Source organism: Theropithecus gelada, chromosome 17, assembly GCF_003255815.1.
Source record: "Theropithecus gelada isolate Dixy chromosome 17, Tgel_1.0, whole genome shotgun sequence".
NCBI lineage: Eukaryota > Metazoa > Chordata > Mammalia > Primates > Cercopithecidae > Theropithecus > Theropithecus gelada.
Window position 1 is genome coordinate 38,631,172 of NC_037685.1, and position 19,783 is coordinate 38,650,954.

Below are 19,783 nucleotides of genomic sequence, written 5' to 3' on the forward strand. Positions count from 1 at the left end.
AAAAAAAAAAAAAAAAAAAAAAGACTCAAAGGAGATAGGAGAGAATGCAGAAAAGGAGAATAATGTTTTCCCTCAATCTTAGATTCTTAGAGCCAAAAGTTGTCTCATGAAACTTCAGAGAGGACATCATAAGCTAAGCAAAAATTTGTATTACTTCATCAATTGGGTAGAGATGGGAGAAACATTTACCCTAAATTTATATGCCCTGAGACAAAATGTCCTATAATTTTTCACATGGCCTCAGGCTTTCAAACTTTATGCCTTGTGTTGGACCCTCTGAGATTTGAATTAAAATAATATTGAAAAATACCTGGAAAACAGTGCTGAAGGATGTACTAGAATTCTAATCCAGCTTACTGCTTGTTTTTGTAGGGCCTTCAGGCTAATAATTGTTTTTACATTTTTAAGTGGTTGGAGAAAAAAATCAAAAGAAGGGTAATATTTAGTGATGAGTGAAAATTACATGAGAATAAAATATCAGTGCTGTAAGTGAAAGTTTTATTGGGCTACAGCCATGCTCACTTGTGGATGTAGTGTCTACGACTGCTTTTGCACTACAGCAGTGGCAGAGACCCAATGTCCTATAAAGCGTAAGTTACTCTCTGGCCCTTTACAGGAAAAGTTTGCCAGCCTCTTAGATAGACTAATAAAATTAGCGTCGTTTTTCCAGGAAAAGAAAAGATTGTAGTGACTAGAGGAAAAGCGTTAAATAGATGAAGAGATGTTATATACAGTCATGAACCACATAACGTTTCGGTCAACGACATACCAGTGGTCTCATAAGATGATAATGGAGCTAAAAATTCCTATTGCCTAGTGACATCATAGCCATTGTGACATCATAGCATAATTACCTTATTTTTTTAAAATTTAGCATAGCCTAAGTGTACAGTGTATAAGTCTACAGTTGTGTACAGTAATGTCCTAGGCCTTCACATTCATTCACCGCCCACTCACCCAGAGCAGCTCCCAGCCTTGCAAGTTCTATTCACGGTGAGTGCCCTATGCAGGTGTAACGTTTTGTCCTTTTAGACTGCATTTTGATTGTACCTATTCTATGTTTAGATGTGTTTAGCTATACAAATACCATTGTGTTACAGTTGCCCACAATATTTAGTACAATCACATGTTGTTTAAGTATGTGATGGACCACACCATGTATATACCCGAGGTGCGTAGTAGGCTACACCATCTAGATTTGTGCAGGTATGCTCTGTGATGGTCCCATGACAAAATCCCCTAATGACACGTTTCTCCGAACACATCCCTGTCGTTAAGTGACACATGACTGTAAATGGTGCTGAGCAGCATGCTGTTCTTTCCTGTGCTGTTCTTTCTGTTTCTGGTCTAACACAGAGGCCGTTAGCCTCCTGGGACTATTTACATTTAATTAAATACAACTTAAAATTCAGTTCTTCAGCTACATTGACTGCGTTCCAAGTGTCCAATAGCCACATGTGGCTGGTGGCCACCATATTTGAAGAACATTTCCATCATTGCTTAAAACTCTGCTGGACATGGCTGTGTCATAGTAAATACGGTACTTTGTGCCAGGTGCTGCTCTTGAATCTTCTCAAAAACTTCTTGAAGTAGGGATTATTATCAACTTCTGTTCTACAGATCAGAACGTTGAGGAACAGGGAAGTGAAGAAACTTGCCTAGAATCACACAGCTGGTGTCAGGCAGCATTTAAGCCCAGGCAGCCTAGCCTCAGAGTCTTGCTTAATCATTTCGTGCTTATGTGTTGACAGTGCTGTACAGATTTTGAAACACAAAACTTAGAAAAGTTGTATACAGTATAATAGCTACATTCCTTCCTAGAAGGAAATCGAGAGATAGGAACTGGACTAGTGTTTTGGAGACCTTTCAGTCTTCATTAGGTTAAATGGATCATTTGAATTCTGACTTACCTTCATAGTAGTGTTGACCCTTTCTAATTAGTGGAAATTATTTTGGCAAAGGAAGCCATTAAATGGGAATTTTGCCTTCACAATGGTTATATGTATTTGTGTTAATTCAAGCATGCTGTAGTCTACATGATAGACTACATGCTATAGTATCATGTCCTATTACCTTTTTAGCTGTGTTGAAGGCTGTGTTGCTGTTGAGTTATAATTTCACTTGAGTAGAGGTGTAGGGGCCACATGTGATACTGTGTTTGGTATTACATACAAAGGCTGATGCCCTCCGTTGTATAGCATGAATATGGGTGAGCATTTTAGTGGATGAACACTTCCTTCTTCTGAATATTACTAAATTTTTTTGGTTTTATTTTAACAAATGCATAGATTTCATGTGTCAGGCACTATTTGGAGTACTTTATAAATGTTAACTTATTTAATCTCCATATCCCTATGAGAGAAATACTGTTTTTTTTTTTTTTTTTTTGAAATGGAGTCTTGCTCTGTTGCCCAGGCTGGAGTGTAGTGGTGCAATCTTGGCTCACTGCTACCTCTGCCTCCAGGGTTCAAGCAGTTCTCCTGCCCCAGCCTCCCCGGTAGCTGGGATGACAGGTATGTGCCACCACACCTGGCTAATTTTGTATTTTTAGTAGAGATGGGGTTTTGCCATGTTGACCAGGCTGGTGTCGAACTCCTGACCTCGGGTGATCCGCCTTGGCCTCCCAAAGTGCTGGGGGGTTACAGGCATAAGCCACCGCACCTGTCCGAGAAATACTGTTATCCTCATTTTGCAGATGAGGAAGCTAAAGCACCCATGAGGAAAGTGACATGTTTAATAGTTTGACCACAGTCACACAATTAGACAAGTGATAGCACTGGGATTTGAACCCAGACAGTCTGGCCACAGAACCTGTAATCTTGCCTGCTGTGTTTTGCTGCCTTTCTGGTGGCAGTGGACTATTGATTTGTTTTAATTGTACACCAACCATCTCGTCTTGGTTTGGGGGATGTTAGCAAGTGTAGAGGATTGTTGACAGCACTAGTAACTGAGATCAAAATGACAAGTGTGGCTCTGTGGCACTCCCAGAAGCCTCATGACTAGTTTAGAGGCAGTGTACAGCTCTACCTCTATAAAATAAATACTTGTCCCAGCTAAATAGCTCTTAGTCATTTTTGATTAGCACCAAAAGTATTTCAGGGCACACATGACTTGCTGGCTTCTTCAGCTGGTAAATTCTGTCATGAGTAGCCTGTGCTCTTTTTTTGAGAGGGTGGGTCAGCGTTATGGGTCCTGCAGAACTTCAGCTATACCTGGGAGAAATTTTGGAAGCTTCAGTAGGAAAGTGTAGCTTAAAATTAGCCTATATTTCCCAGGAAGTTGATACAGCTTATCTCCCTCTACCCTGATGTTCAGCTTGATCTGGTTATTGCCACTTTCTTTACTGCTACTACCTTGTAGTTCATTGTTCTTAAATTGATGGAAGAGGTCCTTCAAAGTTAGCCCGTGTGGTCGTTGTCTATCCCCATGTGCTTAAGAGTACACATGTGCATGGAATTGTATTCCAGTATAGTTAATCTAGAAATATCTAACCAACTTGGCAGCATTTCTTGGTTGCTTGCTGTGAAAATGCTAAAAATTGTGTTTAAAAATAAAAATTGTTATGCTTCTGAGTGTAATACCAAATTTGGAAACCAGATTTTTAAAAACAGCATCTATATTAATATGATAAATGCTTTTAGTTAAAATATCTTAGTAATTTTTTAGAAAATTTAGAAAGCATTTAAAAACTATTGGAGACATTTGCAACTCTGAAAATTATTTTATTGTATTTTTAAAATTAATTATTAAAAAATTTTTTAAGACGGAGTCTTGCTCTGTCACCCAGGCTGGAATGCAGTGGTGCCATCATAGCTCACTGTAACTTTGAACTTCTAGGCTTGAGTGATCTTCCTGCCTCAGCCTCACAAGTAGCCAGGAATACAGGCTCGTGCCATTGTGCCCAGCTAATTTTAAAAAATTTAAAAATTTTTTTGTAGGGACAGGCTCTCACTATATTGCTCAGGCTAGTCACAAACTCCTGGCCTCAAGTGATCTCCTACCTCAGCCTCCTAAGGGGCTGGGATTACAGGTGTGAGCCACCATTCCTGGCCCTATTTTAGTATATTTTAAATATATATAAATCCACTCAGTGAATGGATTTGTAAGAGAATTGTTTAAAGTTGACTGGAATTATAACATTTTACATTTCAGACATTGTCAAATTCTTTTTCAATTCTAAGCATGACTTAAGGCTTTATGTCTTGTTGTTTATATTCTAATTTTGTGTTTCCTTATTTTCAGGCCGAAATAGAACTATTTGTGAACAGACTTGACTCAGTGGAATCAGTTCTTCCTTATGAATACACAGCGTAAGTTTTTCAGCTTGGTTTTTATATAAAATTCAGGATTTTGTACATTGAGAACTTTGTTTTCTCACAGTTGTGGACAAATTGATATGCATTTTTAAAATGTACGCAGCCTGAAAATATTTTTTAAGGTGTACTCTTCCAAGGTGTGGTTAAAAATGTGATCTTTGTTTTATATTTCTTTGTAATACAACAGAAGCACTGACTAAACAGTGAATTTCCTTTTTTATCTGACTGAACAAAAAGGTATTTTGTTTTCTTAACATTTTAAAATTATAAATAGCTCCACATATTTTTAAACAAAATTTTTATGTCCCACATAATCAGTTCCTAGAAATAACTACTTTGATGTCTACTTCTCCACATTTTTTTCTCTGAATAGTCTGATCTATATAATCACATTTATTCATTTTTGTTTTAAACAGAAGTAGATTCATAGTATTTATATTTACATTTATTTTTATGTTTTTGAGACAGAGTCTCACTGTATCACCCAGACTGGAGTGCAGTGGTGCAATCTTGGCTTGCTGCAACCTCTGCCTCTGGCATTCAAGTGATTCTCCTGCCTCAGCCTCCCAAGTAGCTGGGTTTACAGGCGCATGACACCACGCCTGGCTAAGTTTTGTATTTTTAGTGGAGACGGGTTTCACCATGTTAGCCAGGCTAGTCTCAAACTCCTGGGCTCAAATGATTCACCCACTTCGGCGTCCCAAAGTGCTGGGATTACAGGTGTGAGCCACTGCACCTAGCCCATACTATTATTTTGGATTGGCACCTTGTTTTTCTCATTGAATATATTGTGGGCATCTTTCCATATCAATACATAGCTACCTCACTCTTTTTAGTGGCTGTTATTATTTCTGTTTTAGAATTATATAGATTCCGGCCAGGTGCAGTGGCTCACGCCTGTAATCCCAGCACTTTGGGAGGCTGAGGCGGGCGGATCACGAGGTCAAGAGATCGAGACCATGGTAAAACCCAGTCTTTACTAAAAATACAAAAAATTAGCTGGGCGTGGTGGCGGGCGCCTGTAGTCCCAGCTACTTGGGAGGCTGAGGCAGGAGAATGGCGCTCCAGCCTGGACGACAGAGCGAGACTCTGTCTCAAAAAAAAAAAAAAAAAAAAAAGAAATTGTATAGATTTCATGTACAGTTAGTTTCACTAATTTCCCGTTTACCAACATTTGATTATTTCCAGGTTTTTTGTTTGTTTGTTTTTGAGACAAGGTCTTGCTCTGTTGCCCAGGCTGGAATGCAGTGGCGCCATCATGGCTCACTGCAGCCACAACATCCTGGGCTTAGGTGATCCTCTCATCTCAGCCTCCCGAATAGCTGCGACCACAGGCATTTGCCACCATGCCTGGCTAATTTTTTTTTTTTTTTTAATTTTTTGTGGTGATGGAATCCCACTGTGTTGCCCAGCCTGGTCTCAAACTCTTGGGTTCAAGTGATCCTTCCACCTTGGCCTCCCAAAGTGCTGGGATTACAGACATGAGCCACTGTGCCTGGCCCAGTTTTTTAATATTGTGAAAAATGCTGCATGAATATCCTTTATTCATTTGACCATTGTATACTATATTGGGTCTAAAACCGTTCCTAAAATTTTGTTGAATCTAATTTCTCTGCTATTTAAGAGTTTTAAAAGAAAATAGTTTGCTGTGGGGAAAAGCATACACAAAGAAGTTAAGACTATCCTAAAGAATTAATATACTTGGCCGGGGGCGGTGGCTCAAGCCTGTAATCCCAGCACTTTGGGAGGCCGAGATGGGTGGATCACGAGGTCAGGAGATCGAGACCATCCTGGCTAACACGGTGAAACCCCATCTCTACTAAAAAATACAAAAAACTAGCCGGGCGAGGTGGCGGGCGCCTGTAGTCCCAGCTATTCGGGAGGCTGAGGCAGGAGAATGGCGTGAACCCGGGAGGCGGAGCTTGCAGTGAGCCAAGATCCGGCCACTGCATTGCAGCCTGGGCGACAGAGCAAGACTCCGTCTCAAAAAAAAAAAAAAAAAAAAAAAAAAAAGAATTAATATACTTAAATATGTCTAAGAAAAGATATTTATAGTCTACCCAAAATACATGAATGGGTAGACTATAATTTAATTATTGGATACTTAAATTTTTTTCTAGTTTTTGTTTTGTTAAACATCTTTAAATCTTTGTGGGTATTCTTAGGAAAAGTCAGTGGATCTGTTATATACAGTAAATGGAGATTCTTAATTTGGGAACTTCAGCCGCAGTATTGTTTTTAATCACCAGAGATCCACCTGCCTCTTTAGGAATCTCAGTAATGTGTTACTATTACCGTACTGATCTCAGGTATTCCCCGTATCATTCCAGGGTGAGCACAGAACTGCCCTTTAATTTTCTGTGGCAAAGCTGAAATTAAGCTGTAATGTTTAAACAGAACTTTATTAAAGTCGATTAGTAATACAAGGGAATTACAACACAGAGAATCTTATAGGTGACTGACTACATCTTCTCTACAGCACTCTTCACAGGGAGTCTGTTTAGCCATACTTCACATGTTGGGATGTGTTGGCCAGTGTACTGAGATGAGACAGAACTGCAGGTAGACTTGACATACATTACTGAAATATCATTTTTAATTAAAGGTTTGAATTAGATATAGAAAGGAGATAAGGTATGCAAAATTTGTTTGGATAATAAGGATCTAAATCATTTTATTATTGGAGTGAACAAAAATAAATTATAATGAGTCAATTTAAAAGATCCTGTAATATGCACTCTAATAAGAGAATGTTATTTAGAAAACAAAATATTCGAAGGCATAATTTTAGGTGTTTTTTATGGGGGGAGATGTGGTACATAGGACTTGGGGTATGGATAGATTTCTTACTCATCTACTAGAGCTACTAGAATGATCAGTACCTAATCTGCTCTCAAGATTGGCTAGGTGTTTGATATTTCATCGTTCCCTTTTATGTGTAAAAATTTAAATATTCTTCTCCCAGGTTTGATTTTTGCCAAGCATCAGAAGGAAAGCGCCCATCTGAAAATCTTGGTCAGGTACTGTTCGGGGAAAGAATTGAACCTTCACCATATAAGGTTTGTATTTAGTGTTACGTAATAATTATTTACTTACAGCTTTTGCTTTTTGTTATTTAAGAAAAGACTGAGATAACTGAGCTATCATTGCTAGGGAGGAGGTCATTTCTCTTTTTCATCTAGGAATAGTTTCTTAAAATCATAGTTAGAAGGATCCTTCTCCTTCTCATAATGTGTCATTTATAAGTCTGTCTTAATGAACATTCATGCAACTAATGTTATGAAGATAAGACGGTGGCTTAAGGGGCAAGACTCAGACGCTCTGCCTCCTTTGCAGAGGGTCCTGAAACCCACCTTCCAGTCATGAGGGGTTGTCCCAGCTGCTCTATGACTGTTTCCCTCTGTTTTCCAGCAGTATCTAGAGACACTCTCTGTTAACACGTATAATGCTTCCTGGGCTCCCGCATTGGGATTTTTGGAAGCTAACCTTTCTTTTCTTTTTTTATTTTTTTAAGACAGAGTCTTGCTCTGTTGCCCAGGCTGCAGTGTAGTGGTGAGATCTCAGCTCACTGCAACCTCCGCCTCCCGGGTTCAAGCAGTTCTCGTGCCTCAGCTTCCCGAGTAGCTGGGACTATAGGTGCATGGCACCATGCCCAGCTAATTTTTTTGTATTGTTAGTAGAGATGGGGTTCCACCGTGTTGGTCAGGCCGGTCTCAAACTCCTGAACTCAAGTGATTTGCCCACCTCGGCCTCCCAGAGTGTTGAGATTACAGATTTGAGCCAGTACGCCTGGCCTGACCTTTCTATTTTGATGATTGAAAATGTATTTGGAACATCTTTGGTACATTTTTAGAACACCAGTTAAACCAAACTAAGCACAATATAAGGTGTTCTTTTCAGCATATGTACTTCATCATCTCTCAGAATTCTTTTGCCTTTAAATCTGTTATCTTTTAAGCCTATTATCCTTCCACATTGCATAGTCCCTGTTTGTTTTATATCTGTTCTCCTACTGTACAAAGAACAATGGTCTTTTGCTTTTAGAAACATTAGTTTATTATAATAATGTATCACCATATAAAAAAATTAAATGTTGCAGAAGAATAATAATAAACGTGCAGTTCTACTTCACAGCTTGTTATTAAAATTTCCTGAAAATTTTCATACACCTATAAGCTTATATTAAATAGATTAGATATACTTATTTGTTTTAACATACTATGTTCCACACTTTGCATTTTTCCTTTAACTCTCTACCATGGGCATCTGTCCACATGAGAATGTGTGTTCTAATGGCTCTAACTTGACTCCAGGTTTTATTCCCCAGCCTGACAGCTTCCTCTCCTGGCTTCGTGTCTCTGCTATGGCTTAGACCTCATACATATCCACCTTCCCTGCTTTCTCACGAGGCACCCCTGTCTCCCTCAACATTTTATTACATGGAGCACAACATTTATTATCTGTCCAGCAAATCCCTAAGCCTGGGTTCGTCTCACCAACCATCTTACTCCCTCTAGCACCTGCATCTACACTGTGAAGCCCTGGGGGAAAAGAGACATCGCTGTGCAGATTTAATCCACTGCAGGTTGATAGTTTTTGACCGTAAATATATCCTCTTCAAATATTCTTTTTTTTTCTTTTCTTTTTTAAGAGATGGAGCCTTGCTCTGTCACCCAGGCTGGAGTGACGTGGCACAATCATAGGTCACTGCAGCCTCAGACCTCTAGGCTCAAGTGATCCTTTTATCTCACTCCCCTGAGTGGCTAGGACTACAAATGCATACCACAACATCCAGCCAATTTTTAAATTTTTTATCAAGACAAAGTCTCACTCTGTTGCCCAGGCTTGTCCAGAACTTCTGGCTTCAAGCAATCCTTTTGCCTCAGCCTCCCAAAGGGTTGGGATTATAGACATAGATGTGAGCCACCACCTGATGCCTTTCAAATACTTTTTTTTTTTTTTTTTTTGAGACAGAATCTCACTCTATTGCCCAGGCTGGAGTGCACTGGCACGATCTCAGCTCACTGCAACCTCTACCTCCTGGGTTCAAGTGATTCTCCTGCCTCAGCCTCCCAAGTAGCTGGAATTACAGGCGTGTGCCACTATGCCCAGCAAATTTTTGTATTTTTTGTAGGGATGGGGTTTTGCCATGTTGGCCAAGCTAGTCTCAAACTCCCGACCTCAGATGATCTGCCTGTATCGACCTCACAAAGTGCTGGGATTACAGGCATGAGCTACTATACCTGGCCCGCTTTCAAATATTCTAATCTGAAATTGTCTACCCTAAAATTGCCAGTAACTTTTAAAGTTTCCTAAACACAGTAGATGCGAAGGCCCTAATGGGATGAAGTCACTGGGGAGGAAGGAACTCAAAGTGTATGGACGTGGTGCCATTGAGCAGGGCAGGCATGTAACTTGTGAAACACCGCCTCCCTCGTGGGATGTTTGGAAGATTACTTTGAATGGTATTGCATTCTTCTTATAGCAGATGGCTGTTTTCAGGCATGCTTATTAAATTTTACAATCTTAAATACTCCAGTAGCCTCTCAGCCCCATCTCTCTATTTAGTTGTGTCTTGGCCTTGAGAAATGATGGGTGGAAAGAACATCAGTAATGCCCTTAGAGAACTGGGAAGACAGCAGGAGTCCCTAGCAGGAAACAGAGGGAAACCCAGCAAAATGTTCAAACCATGGAGAGGTGTTGTCCCTTGGGGCAGACTTTGAAGGCAGGTTACTCCCCTTAATAGGACGTCATTGGGCACATTTCGGTTTCTGTGCAAGGACTGTTCCTTGCTCATACACAGGACCCTTTTGGGGGCCTAGGACTTTTCAGATTTAATCCTTTGTTGTAGAAGTTGAGGTTAAATAGAATAAAAGGAGAGCTTTAGAATGGAGAAAGATGTGCACACAACATTTTCCCTGAGTCTCGTGGAATGTTTTAGGATCAGTATCTGTACTAAAACACATTCTCTAAGCCTCAAGTTTAAAGGGGCAGAGCAGGCACGTTTTAAGGCCAAGGTGTAGGTAAATAGAAACGTGGGACTCAGAAGATTTTTTTCCAAGCCAGCCATAAATGTATTGACTAGTGTTTTTCATTTCACTATTTGTTCTTTATTTTCAAGGATTTCTCTCTGTCTCTCTGTCTCTGTCTCTGTCTTTGTCTCTCTCTCTCTCTCTCTCTCTCTCTCTCTCTCTCTCTTCTTTCTTTCTTGTCTTTCTTTCTTGTCTCACTCTGTGGCCTGGGCTGGGCCACAGCTCACTGCAGCCTTAAACTCCCAGGCTCAATAAATCCTCTCACCTCAGCCTCCTGAGTAGCTGGGACTACAGGTATGCCCACCATGCCCAGGTAATTTTTATTTTTTGGAGAGACAGGGTCTCACTGTGTTGCCCAGGCTGGTTTAGAACTCCTGGGCTCAAGCAGTCCTCCTGCCTTAACCACCCAAAGTTCTGGGATTATAGGTGTGAGCCACTATACCCAGCTTTATCTTATTTTAGATCTGCCATAAAAACTGAGGTAACAATCAGCAACAAAATAAAATCCCAGTCTGCTTTGCCATCTTTTATATTTGACTTCTGTTTAGGTCAGGAAAACAACAGTGCAAGACACTGTGTGTATTACGTGAAGCTGGAACCACATTTCAGAGGACCATAAAATCTCATCTGAGATCTAAGCACTCATATTCAGTAACTCAGTTAACATATTTGCTCCATACCTTTCATATGCCAGGCATTGTGATGGGATACAGCAGTGAGCTGAACAAAAATCTCTGTCCTCATGGATCTTTTATGCTGATGGGGAAAAGGAGACAAAATAAGTTACCAGAATATATGTTTCAATTACTGATGAAAGAACTATTGAAAATAAATCTGGGAAGGTGTGTGGGGAATTTCTAATTTTAAATAGGCTTACTGCAAAGGTGAATTTAAAATCTTAAATTTAAAAAGCCTTACCGAGAAGGTGACATTTGAGCAAAGACCTGAAGCAAGTAAGGGAGTGAGCTACGTGAATATGAAGGGGAGGTGTTCTAGCTGAAGAGAGGCCCCAAGGTGTGCAACTTGAGCAGGCGAGCAAGATAGAGCATATTAGGCAATGAGCACAGAGAAGTAACAGGACCACATTATAGAATGACTCAGAGGCCACTGTAAGGATTGGCCTTTACATCTGAGCAAGATGGTTAGCTAACACTGGAGGGTTTTGAGTAGACTTCGATTTTACCAGGGTCACCCTGGCTGCTGTACTGAGAGTGGACCATGGGGATGCGAGGGGAGAAGCCAGGAGACCAGTAGGAGGCCTTCTCCGTCATTTAGATATGATCTGTCTCGGGAGGGGTGAGGGGGTGGGAAAGAGGTCAGAATCTCTAAATCTGCCTTTGTTTTGAAGGTGGCCAACAGAATTTGCCAAGGGATGGGATGCGGAGTGTGGAGTTTCTATTTTCTAAGATGGGACAGTGTGGGAAGAGCCAGGTTGGGGAATGGGGAAGAGTTAGTTTTGGATGTGGCAAGTGAGAGGTGTTTATTAGGTGTCCAAGCAGAGATGTTGAATGAACAGCCAAATACATGCTTCTGGAGTTTGGAGGAGGGCTTCATCCTGGATGTACACAGTATATATTTGAGAATCATCTGTGTATAGATGGTATTTACAGTCATGGAATTGAAGAGATCCCCAAGGGAGTGGGTATAGATGAAGGAGACAAGATTCAAAGAGGCGCTCTTCTGACCTGTAACACCAGGCGCCCCAAGGGCTCCTGGTATTGTATTTTTAGTAGAAGTGGGATTTTACCATGTTGTTCAGGCTGGTCTCGAACTCCTGACCTTAAGACATCCACCCCTCTCAGCCTCCCAAAGTGCTGGAATTACAGGCATGAGGCTCAGACCCTTGGAGCACCTGGTGTTATAGGTCAGGAGGATGGCGAGAGTCTAGCAAAGGACACTGAGAAGGAGCCATTGATGAGAAAGAAGGGTAACAGGGAGATTGTGGTCCCTGGAGGCCAAGGCAAGAAAGTGTTTCCAGGAGGAGGGATTGGTTGATTTGTCACTGATGGGTCAGGTGAGATGAGGACGGATGATTGACCTTGGGTTTAACCTTCAATGTGGAGGTCACTGATGAGAAAGCAGCCGTGGTAGAATAGCCGGGTGGAGAGAGAACGGAAAGGCCAGTTGCAGGTGGGCACATCTACAACTGTCTTGAGGACTTTTATTTTACTGGCAGTGAGAAAAAGAGTGGTAGCTGGAGGATGGCATGGTTCAAAGAGGACTGTTTTTGTTTGTTTGTTTGGAGACAGAGTCTTACTCTGTCTCCCAGCTTCAGTGTTTCTCTTGCCTTAGCCTCCTGAGCAGCTGGGATTACAGGTGCCTGCCACCACACCTAGTTAATTTTTGTATTTTTAGTAGGGACAGGGTTTCGCCATGTTGGCCAGGCTGGTCTCAAACTCCCCACCTTGGGTGATCTGCCCATCTTGGCCTCCCAAAGTGCTGGGATTACAGGTGTGAGCCAAGGTACCCGCCCCAAAGAGGACTTGTGATGGATCTTTAAGCAAGGCATGTATGTGGATGAGTATGATCAGTAGATATACGAAAAATGATGTTTTAGGAGACGGAAGGATTGCCATGGGTGTCCTTGCTCTGGCAAGAAGGGATGGGACCCAGTGTGCTGGTGGAAAGGTTGGCCTCAGTGAGCTCGTTCATCCGTGGTAACTGGAGGGAAGGCAGAGACATGGGGTGTGATGCTGGGAGGTAAATGTGGCAATTGCTCCTGATTCCTTAGTGAAGTAGGCAGCATGGCCACCCCACCTGTGAGTGAGGAGGGAGGCAGCAGTCAAGTAGGATCCAGGAGAGCAAATAGAGAAGGAGTGTGGAGCAGCTGCTAGGCTGCATCAGGGACCCTCTGGCCAGCTGATGGTTTGAAGTAACAGCAGCCAGCGTGCTTACTTATGTATCTCCAGCTATTTCCAGCTGTGCTGCTATGAGTTGGATTTAACCAGGTTTGTGGTTTTAATAAGTGAGTACCAAAAAAGTGAGAGAACACAGGATGTGAGGACATCCTTGGATGTTATGAAAGATGGAGATACTGTTGAGCCTGGAGTTTGAGCTTGCACAGGGGGCATGTAAGGCCACAAAAGGAGTAAGAGACAGTGAAAAGACTGTAGGATCTGTCGATTCAAGTGGCATCCAGAGCTTGTTGGAGGTGAGGAACATTTAAGCCAGTGAGTTGGAACAGTGGGAGGAGGTGCTTTGACACTAGGAAGCTTGAAATGAAGATAACGGCAGGGACTCCTGTCATTGTTAAAGGCAGGGTGAAGTGCAACCAGAGGAGCGAGTCCTTTGAAATAGGATGAAGACCAGAGTTGCTGGAGGAGAGGGCAGAGGATCAAAAGGTCATTGTTTTCAAGGATCATTTATATAAATGTTGTAATCACCAAGAATCAGGAGCCAGGAGGAGTGTTGGAGTGACAGTGTGTCTGGAGCTGAGGGCCGGTGACCTGGGGTTGGTAGATGACAAGAACAGGAAGGAGTAGGGGCGGTGTGGTCTGATCACATGGGAGTCAAAGCTAGAGGTTTCTGGAGGAGGGAGAATGGTCTGGCCCAGTGCTGGGGCCTATGAAGAGAAAACAGGCACCACTGGCAAGACTCCAGTGAGGCAGCGTCCCTCAGGGACAGCCAGGTTTCCATCAGAACAGGCACCAGTATTCTACTGGTGACACATGAGTTTCAGGGTATGGTGGAAGGGTTTAAGCAGTTGGGGTGGGGATCCATTTTGGGATTCAAATGTGAGAATGGAAGGATGACATGGAAATCCTGGACTTCTGGTGGTGACTAATATTCAGAGGGGTAAAGGGCATAATGGGATTATCCTTGCCAGAGCAAGGATACCCATGGCATAATGAGTCCTGCCCATTAGTCCTAATGGGCAGTAGTCCATTCTCATGCTGCTATGCAGAAATACCAAACTGGGTAACTTGTAAAAAAAAGTGGTTCAGTTGACTCATAGTACCACATGACTGGGGAGGCCTCAGGAAAACAATCATGGCAGAAGGGGAAGCAACCATGTCCTTCTTCACATGGTCGCAGAAAAGAGAAGTGCAGAATGAAGCAGGCAAAGACCCTTATAAAACCATCAGATCTTATGAGAACTTACTATCCCAAGAACAGCATGGGGGACCATCCCCATGATCGAATCACCTACCACAGGTCCTTCCCCCAACACGTGGGGGTTACAATTCAGATCACAATTGGAGATGAGATTTGGGTGGGGACACCAAGCCAAACCACATCAGTCCTGATGGTCTCAGGCTGCATGGGGGAGAAGTCTTGCCAGGAGTGTGCAGCCTGACATGATTTCCCTCAGATAGGGACTTCGATATAATTTTTCTGCTATTTGCTAAAAGCTGGTGGTGAGATACGTAACAGTAACTGTTGTTTAGTGAATACCTGTTTTCATCAGTCAGCATGCTAGGTGTTTTGCACACACATTTCTGTATCTGACAACCCTGCAAGGCAGGTCCTGCTCCCATTTTACACATAAGTTAACGGAAGCTGAGGCAGGGTTACGCAGCTTTCCCTGGTCTCCTAACAAGATGGAGCTGACCTGTACCCAGGTCTGACTCTAGATTGATAAAGCCTTTGATTTTCAGAATTATTCCAAGGAGAATTTTAAATCCTCACTGAAATAATCCAGGAAAAATTATAATCCCACGCTTTCCCAAATAGAAACAGAACAGTGCTGTGCTTGTGTGTTATAAGGAGGATTTGTTTCCCTTGGGAGCTAAGAATATTTAAAAATCCTTAACAAAACATAAAATACAATTCCATCCATAACCAAACATGATTTAAAATATTATAAAATTCCCAGCTAAACACATGACAGGGAGAGGCTGTAGGGTGTTGTGCTGAAGAGCATTTTCTCCGGAGCTCAACTCGCTTGGCTGAGATCCTGGCTATGCCGATGCTCAGTTGTGTGACTTGGTGCTCCAGTTTTCTCCTCTGTAAAAGATGGATAAGCGTTGTTTGGAGGATTACATGAGGCTTGATATATACAAAGTATATGGAACTCAGGAAGCACTAAACAGATGTTAACCTATTACTACTTTAAATGTCACCTTAGTCTTGCTATTTCCTTCACAATTGAACACACAGGTTGACTCACCTAACGAAGTGAGCGCTGGATTGAGGTGTCAGATTTGCCATTTTGGTGTAATACTGTCTGTCTCTGCTTAACTTATTTTAAGTTTGGTACCTGTGCTTCTGATTCCTTAGTATGTATACTTTTGTTTTTCTATTTTTCACTTTTTAGGAATGAATCTTTAAGGTTCATATAAGGTTTAAAATATCAACTAGCGGTACAAATACGGCTGTATTGGAAATAGCAATGCAGACAGAATGAAAGCATTGGCTGACAGGTGGCAGCAGTGGACTGTGCTTAAACATTCACTTAGCTGCTTCACTGCACCTGCTTTAAGGATGTTACTAAATACATACATACAAAGAGTGGGCTGCGTAGAAGTGAACCATGCCATTTTTTTTTTTACCACCTTATGTAATAAAGTTTGAATTTATTAAAAGATACAATTACGGCTGGTTGTATAGTTGGTAAATTTCAGCCTTCTGGAGTCATGTTTACCCTGATTTTAGACATCTGAATGTCACTTTTTCTTATATTATCACATGCCATCTTGTTCACTGCTGAATCTCTATCACCTGACACTTAAGGAGGGCACTTAACATCTATTGATTATTTGAACATAAAAATTTGTCTGCTTGTTACTAGAAAGCCATCAACTCCAGAATTCCTAAGACATGACCATGGGATATTACTAGGAGAGACTAAAGTTCCATTTTTGTTCTATATGGGATTTTTTTTTTCTCTTCCAGAACTAACTTACGTTTAAAAGGTAAGTTGACTGATATTACCAAAAAGAACGTATCAAAGGAAAACTTGATGACAAGTCTTTAGAGAAACACAATAGGAGTAACATTTACATCTGATTGAGCTATGAGGAATTTAAAAATTTATTTATTACCAATATTAATCCACTAAGTAATTTAATGGGGCTAGCATTTTCACTCTGTTTGTGATATTGATATGAAGAACCTGGATATTTTTTCTGAATTTGCTTTCCACTTCCTTTTAATACAGTTTACGTTTAATAAGGAGGAGACCTGTAAGCTTGTTTGTACAAAAACATACCATACAGAGAAAGCTGAAGACAAGCAAAAGTTAGAATTCTTGAAAAAAAGCATGTTATTGAATTATCAGCATCACTGGTAAGGGATGAATATTTTTGATTTTGGGGTTTATCCTTTCCATATGAAATCTTTGTTGCATTGACTGTATAACTTACTTGTAAGATTGTGTAAAATATAGCAAATTAATTGATTTCCTCTTTTTGTTACTAGTGGTCGTAGTTTGATGTAGTGACTGTTGATTAAAGATGACAACATCATTTAAAGAATTATCTTTTAACCGTGTTTAGATTACTGTAATATCTGGTACTTCTTTTGGTACACAGATCTGGTACACAGAGTAGTTATTTTTATTCACATACAGACATACCTTGGGGATACTGAGGTTCAGTTCCATTCCACTGCAGTAAAGCAAATATCACAATAAAGTGAGTTACATAAAGTTTTTTGGTTTCCCAGTGCATATAAAAGTTATGTTTATACTACGTATAGTCTATTTAAAGTGTGCAATAACATGATGTGTAAAACAACTCTGTAAGTACCTTAATTAAAAATACACTATTACTAAAAAAAAAAAAAAGGCTGACACAAAGACATGAAGTGAACACATGCTGTTGAAAAAATAGCACTGATAGATTTGCTCAATGCATGGATGCCACAAACCTTCAGTTTCTAAAAAACACCGTATCTGCAAAGCACAATAAAGTGAAGGGCAATAAAACGAAGTCTGCCTGAATAGTGAGCAGTAGCATATTATGCTTTGGGGAAAAGGGCCTGGGTCAGTCTTCCGGTGAAAACATTGTTTTATACTTGTGGGCTATGAAAAAAATCACAGGAAAACAAAACTTAACTTTTGTTTGATAAATAGCATCAACTTCAATTAAAATGCTTACATTTTGCTTAGCCTTTTATTTTGTAAACATGACATAACATTAACAAATTCTGTGCCAGTTTGTATCAGAATCAAAAAGCATTAAAAACTGTCTTGTTTTTCCTTCCAAAGTAGTATGTACTTATTATACAATATTCAAACATAGAATTTTTTTTTTTTTTGAGACGGAGTCTCACACTGTTCCCCAGGCTGGAGCTCTGTGGCGTGATCTTGGCTCACTGCAACCTCTGTCTCCCGGGGTCAAGTGATTCTTGCACTTTAGCCTCCTGAGTAGCTGGGATTATAGGTACCTGCCACCACACCTGGCTAATTTTTGTATTTTTAGTAGAGATAGAGTTTTACCATGTTGGCCAAGCTAGCCTCGAACTCCTGAACTTAAGAGATCCACCCCTCTCAGCCTCCCAAAGTGCTGGAATTATAGGTGTGAGCCACTGCACCCAGTCAAACATAGAATATTTTTAAAGACTTTCAAAATCCAACATTTGAAGTATAACCATTACTATTCTTCTGAGTAATTTTGCTGGGAAATGCCTATATTCTATGGGGTCATAGTTTACATATGTTTTGCCTCTTCCAGAAAGTGTAAGATGCTTTTAGTGGCAAGCGGGAGGGCTGTCTTCCCGCACTTCCTTTTGGACGTTTGTCCTGTCGGTATATTAGATCACGTCGTTTGTTCACGCCAGTGAGGTTAGGAACCTGACCGGGTCCTGTGGCCTCACATTCCCTCCTACCCCTCAGTTTTCCTCCTTCTCCACCCCACCCAACCCCCATACGCATAGAACCCTGGGTCCTGTGCACAGCCATGAACTAGTCTGTGATGGAAAGGATTCGTTCTGACTGGCCAGACCTGGGTAACATCTACCTGAACCCCATAAGAATGAGTTCCCTGTAGGCTACTAGGGCTCTGTTGGAGGGAAGGAGACAGTGCTGTTAGAAACCTGCCTGTTATGCTTGTGTCAGCTTCTTTCTCATCTGACCCTCAGTGCAAACAGACACTTTAAAACCTCTTTTGTCTCCCCATTTCTTTGGTTTCTGGTAAATGAAGAGCTTTTTTCCCCTAAACTACCATAGGAATACTGCTTATTTGCTAGATCAATGCGTATCAATTGCATATCAACTTGGGATATGTTTACTTTTTCATAAGTAATTGAAATTTTCCTTGTTGTTTTTCTTTGTAATCATCTAAATAATATTTAAACCTCAGTTCTTCTCCTATTTGCCTGTCCACCTACATTTACTGCAATAGCTATCAGTTTGTTGACTGAATGAAAGAATGACTCTTAAGCTATGTGGGTGATTTTTTTAGCTCTTTCTTCTACCCTCTGTGCTTAGAATACTGTTTAGTGAGCCCAGCACTGTGGCTCATGCCTATAATCCCAGCACTTTGGGAGGCCGAGGTGGGCAGATCACCTGAGGCCAGGAGTTCGAGACCATCCTGGCCAACATGATGAAACCCCATCTCTACTAAAAATACAAAAATTAGCCAGATGTGGTGGCAGGCGCCTGTAATCCCAGCTACTTGGGAGGCTGAGGCAGGAGAATCGCTTAAACCAAAGAATACTGTTTAGTCTTGCTGCTGAAGGTAATAGAAGCAGTTCTTCTTTAGTAGTCTCCTCACAGGAAAGTACTTAGAGATATTTTTGACTAATTTATGATGCAGTTAACAAAGATTTCATTATAATGCCAAGATGCTTAATAGCAAGAATAGATAAAATAGTGTACAAATTAAGAAAGCATTAGTAAAATTTACTGAACGATTTGTTATCAGTGTATCAATGGCAAACTTAAACTATTCTGCTTTAAAAAATTAACTTGGGAAAGTGCTGGTAAACAATGATTTTGCAGTTGAATCAGAAAAGTTGATGATTTTAAGTGTAACACTTAAATCAGTTCAGTATACATTTGGAAAATGTTGATTCACATTGGTTAATTTATTGAAACCATTATTTGAGTATATTATGTCCATGACCTATTTCAGAAAGATTTTACTGTATAACTTGATTTTAAGCATAGACAGTAGAGTTGACACATAAAATCATGTACCCATGGTAATGTATAGTATTCTATTATGGAGTTTGATTGTGAATGTAGCACATTTTATTTTATACTTTGCACTAAGACATGTTGGGGAGAGCATAATCATTTTCTAAATCATAAAGCAATATATGCCAATGAAAAAACACAAGCAGTACAAGAAAATATTAAGTAAAAGTAAGTCTTCTGTCACTCCCATTTTCATTTCTCTTCTACAGAACTAACACTATTATTTCTCATGTGTGTTTCTAATTTACTATGCATATGGAGGTATAGAAATGGGTGTGTCCTGTTTACAATAATGCAACTACAATATTATTGTACACATTATTCTACAACTTGCTCATTTAAGAAAATATTAT

At 40.6% G+C, this 19,783-nt stretch overlaps 1 protein-coding gene across 2 annotated transcripts in view; it reads left to right on the forward strand.

Annotated features, from left to right (window-relative positions):
* The window catches only part of TM9SF2 (transmembrane 9 superfamily member 2), a 73,653-nt gene that overhangs the window by 14,250 nt on the left and 39,620 nt on the right, over window positions 1-19,783 (forward strand). The window contains exons 2-4 of one of the 2 annotated variants that reach the window (XM_025363990.1): window positions 4,243-4,310; window positions 7,282-7,375; window positions 16,449-16,576. In XM_025363990.1, the coding sequence (XP_025219775.1) occupies window positions 4,243-4,310; window positions 7,282-7,375; window positions 16,449-16,576 (290 nt within the window). Of the gene's footprint in view, window positions 1-4,242; window positions 4,311-7,281; window positions 7,380-16,448; window positions 16,577-19,783 lie in introns of both variants that reach the window. The other variant, XM_025363991.1, reaches the window with a different exon arrangement.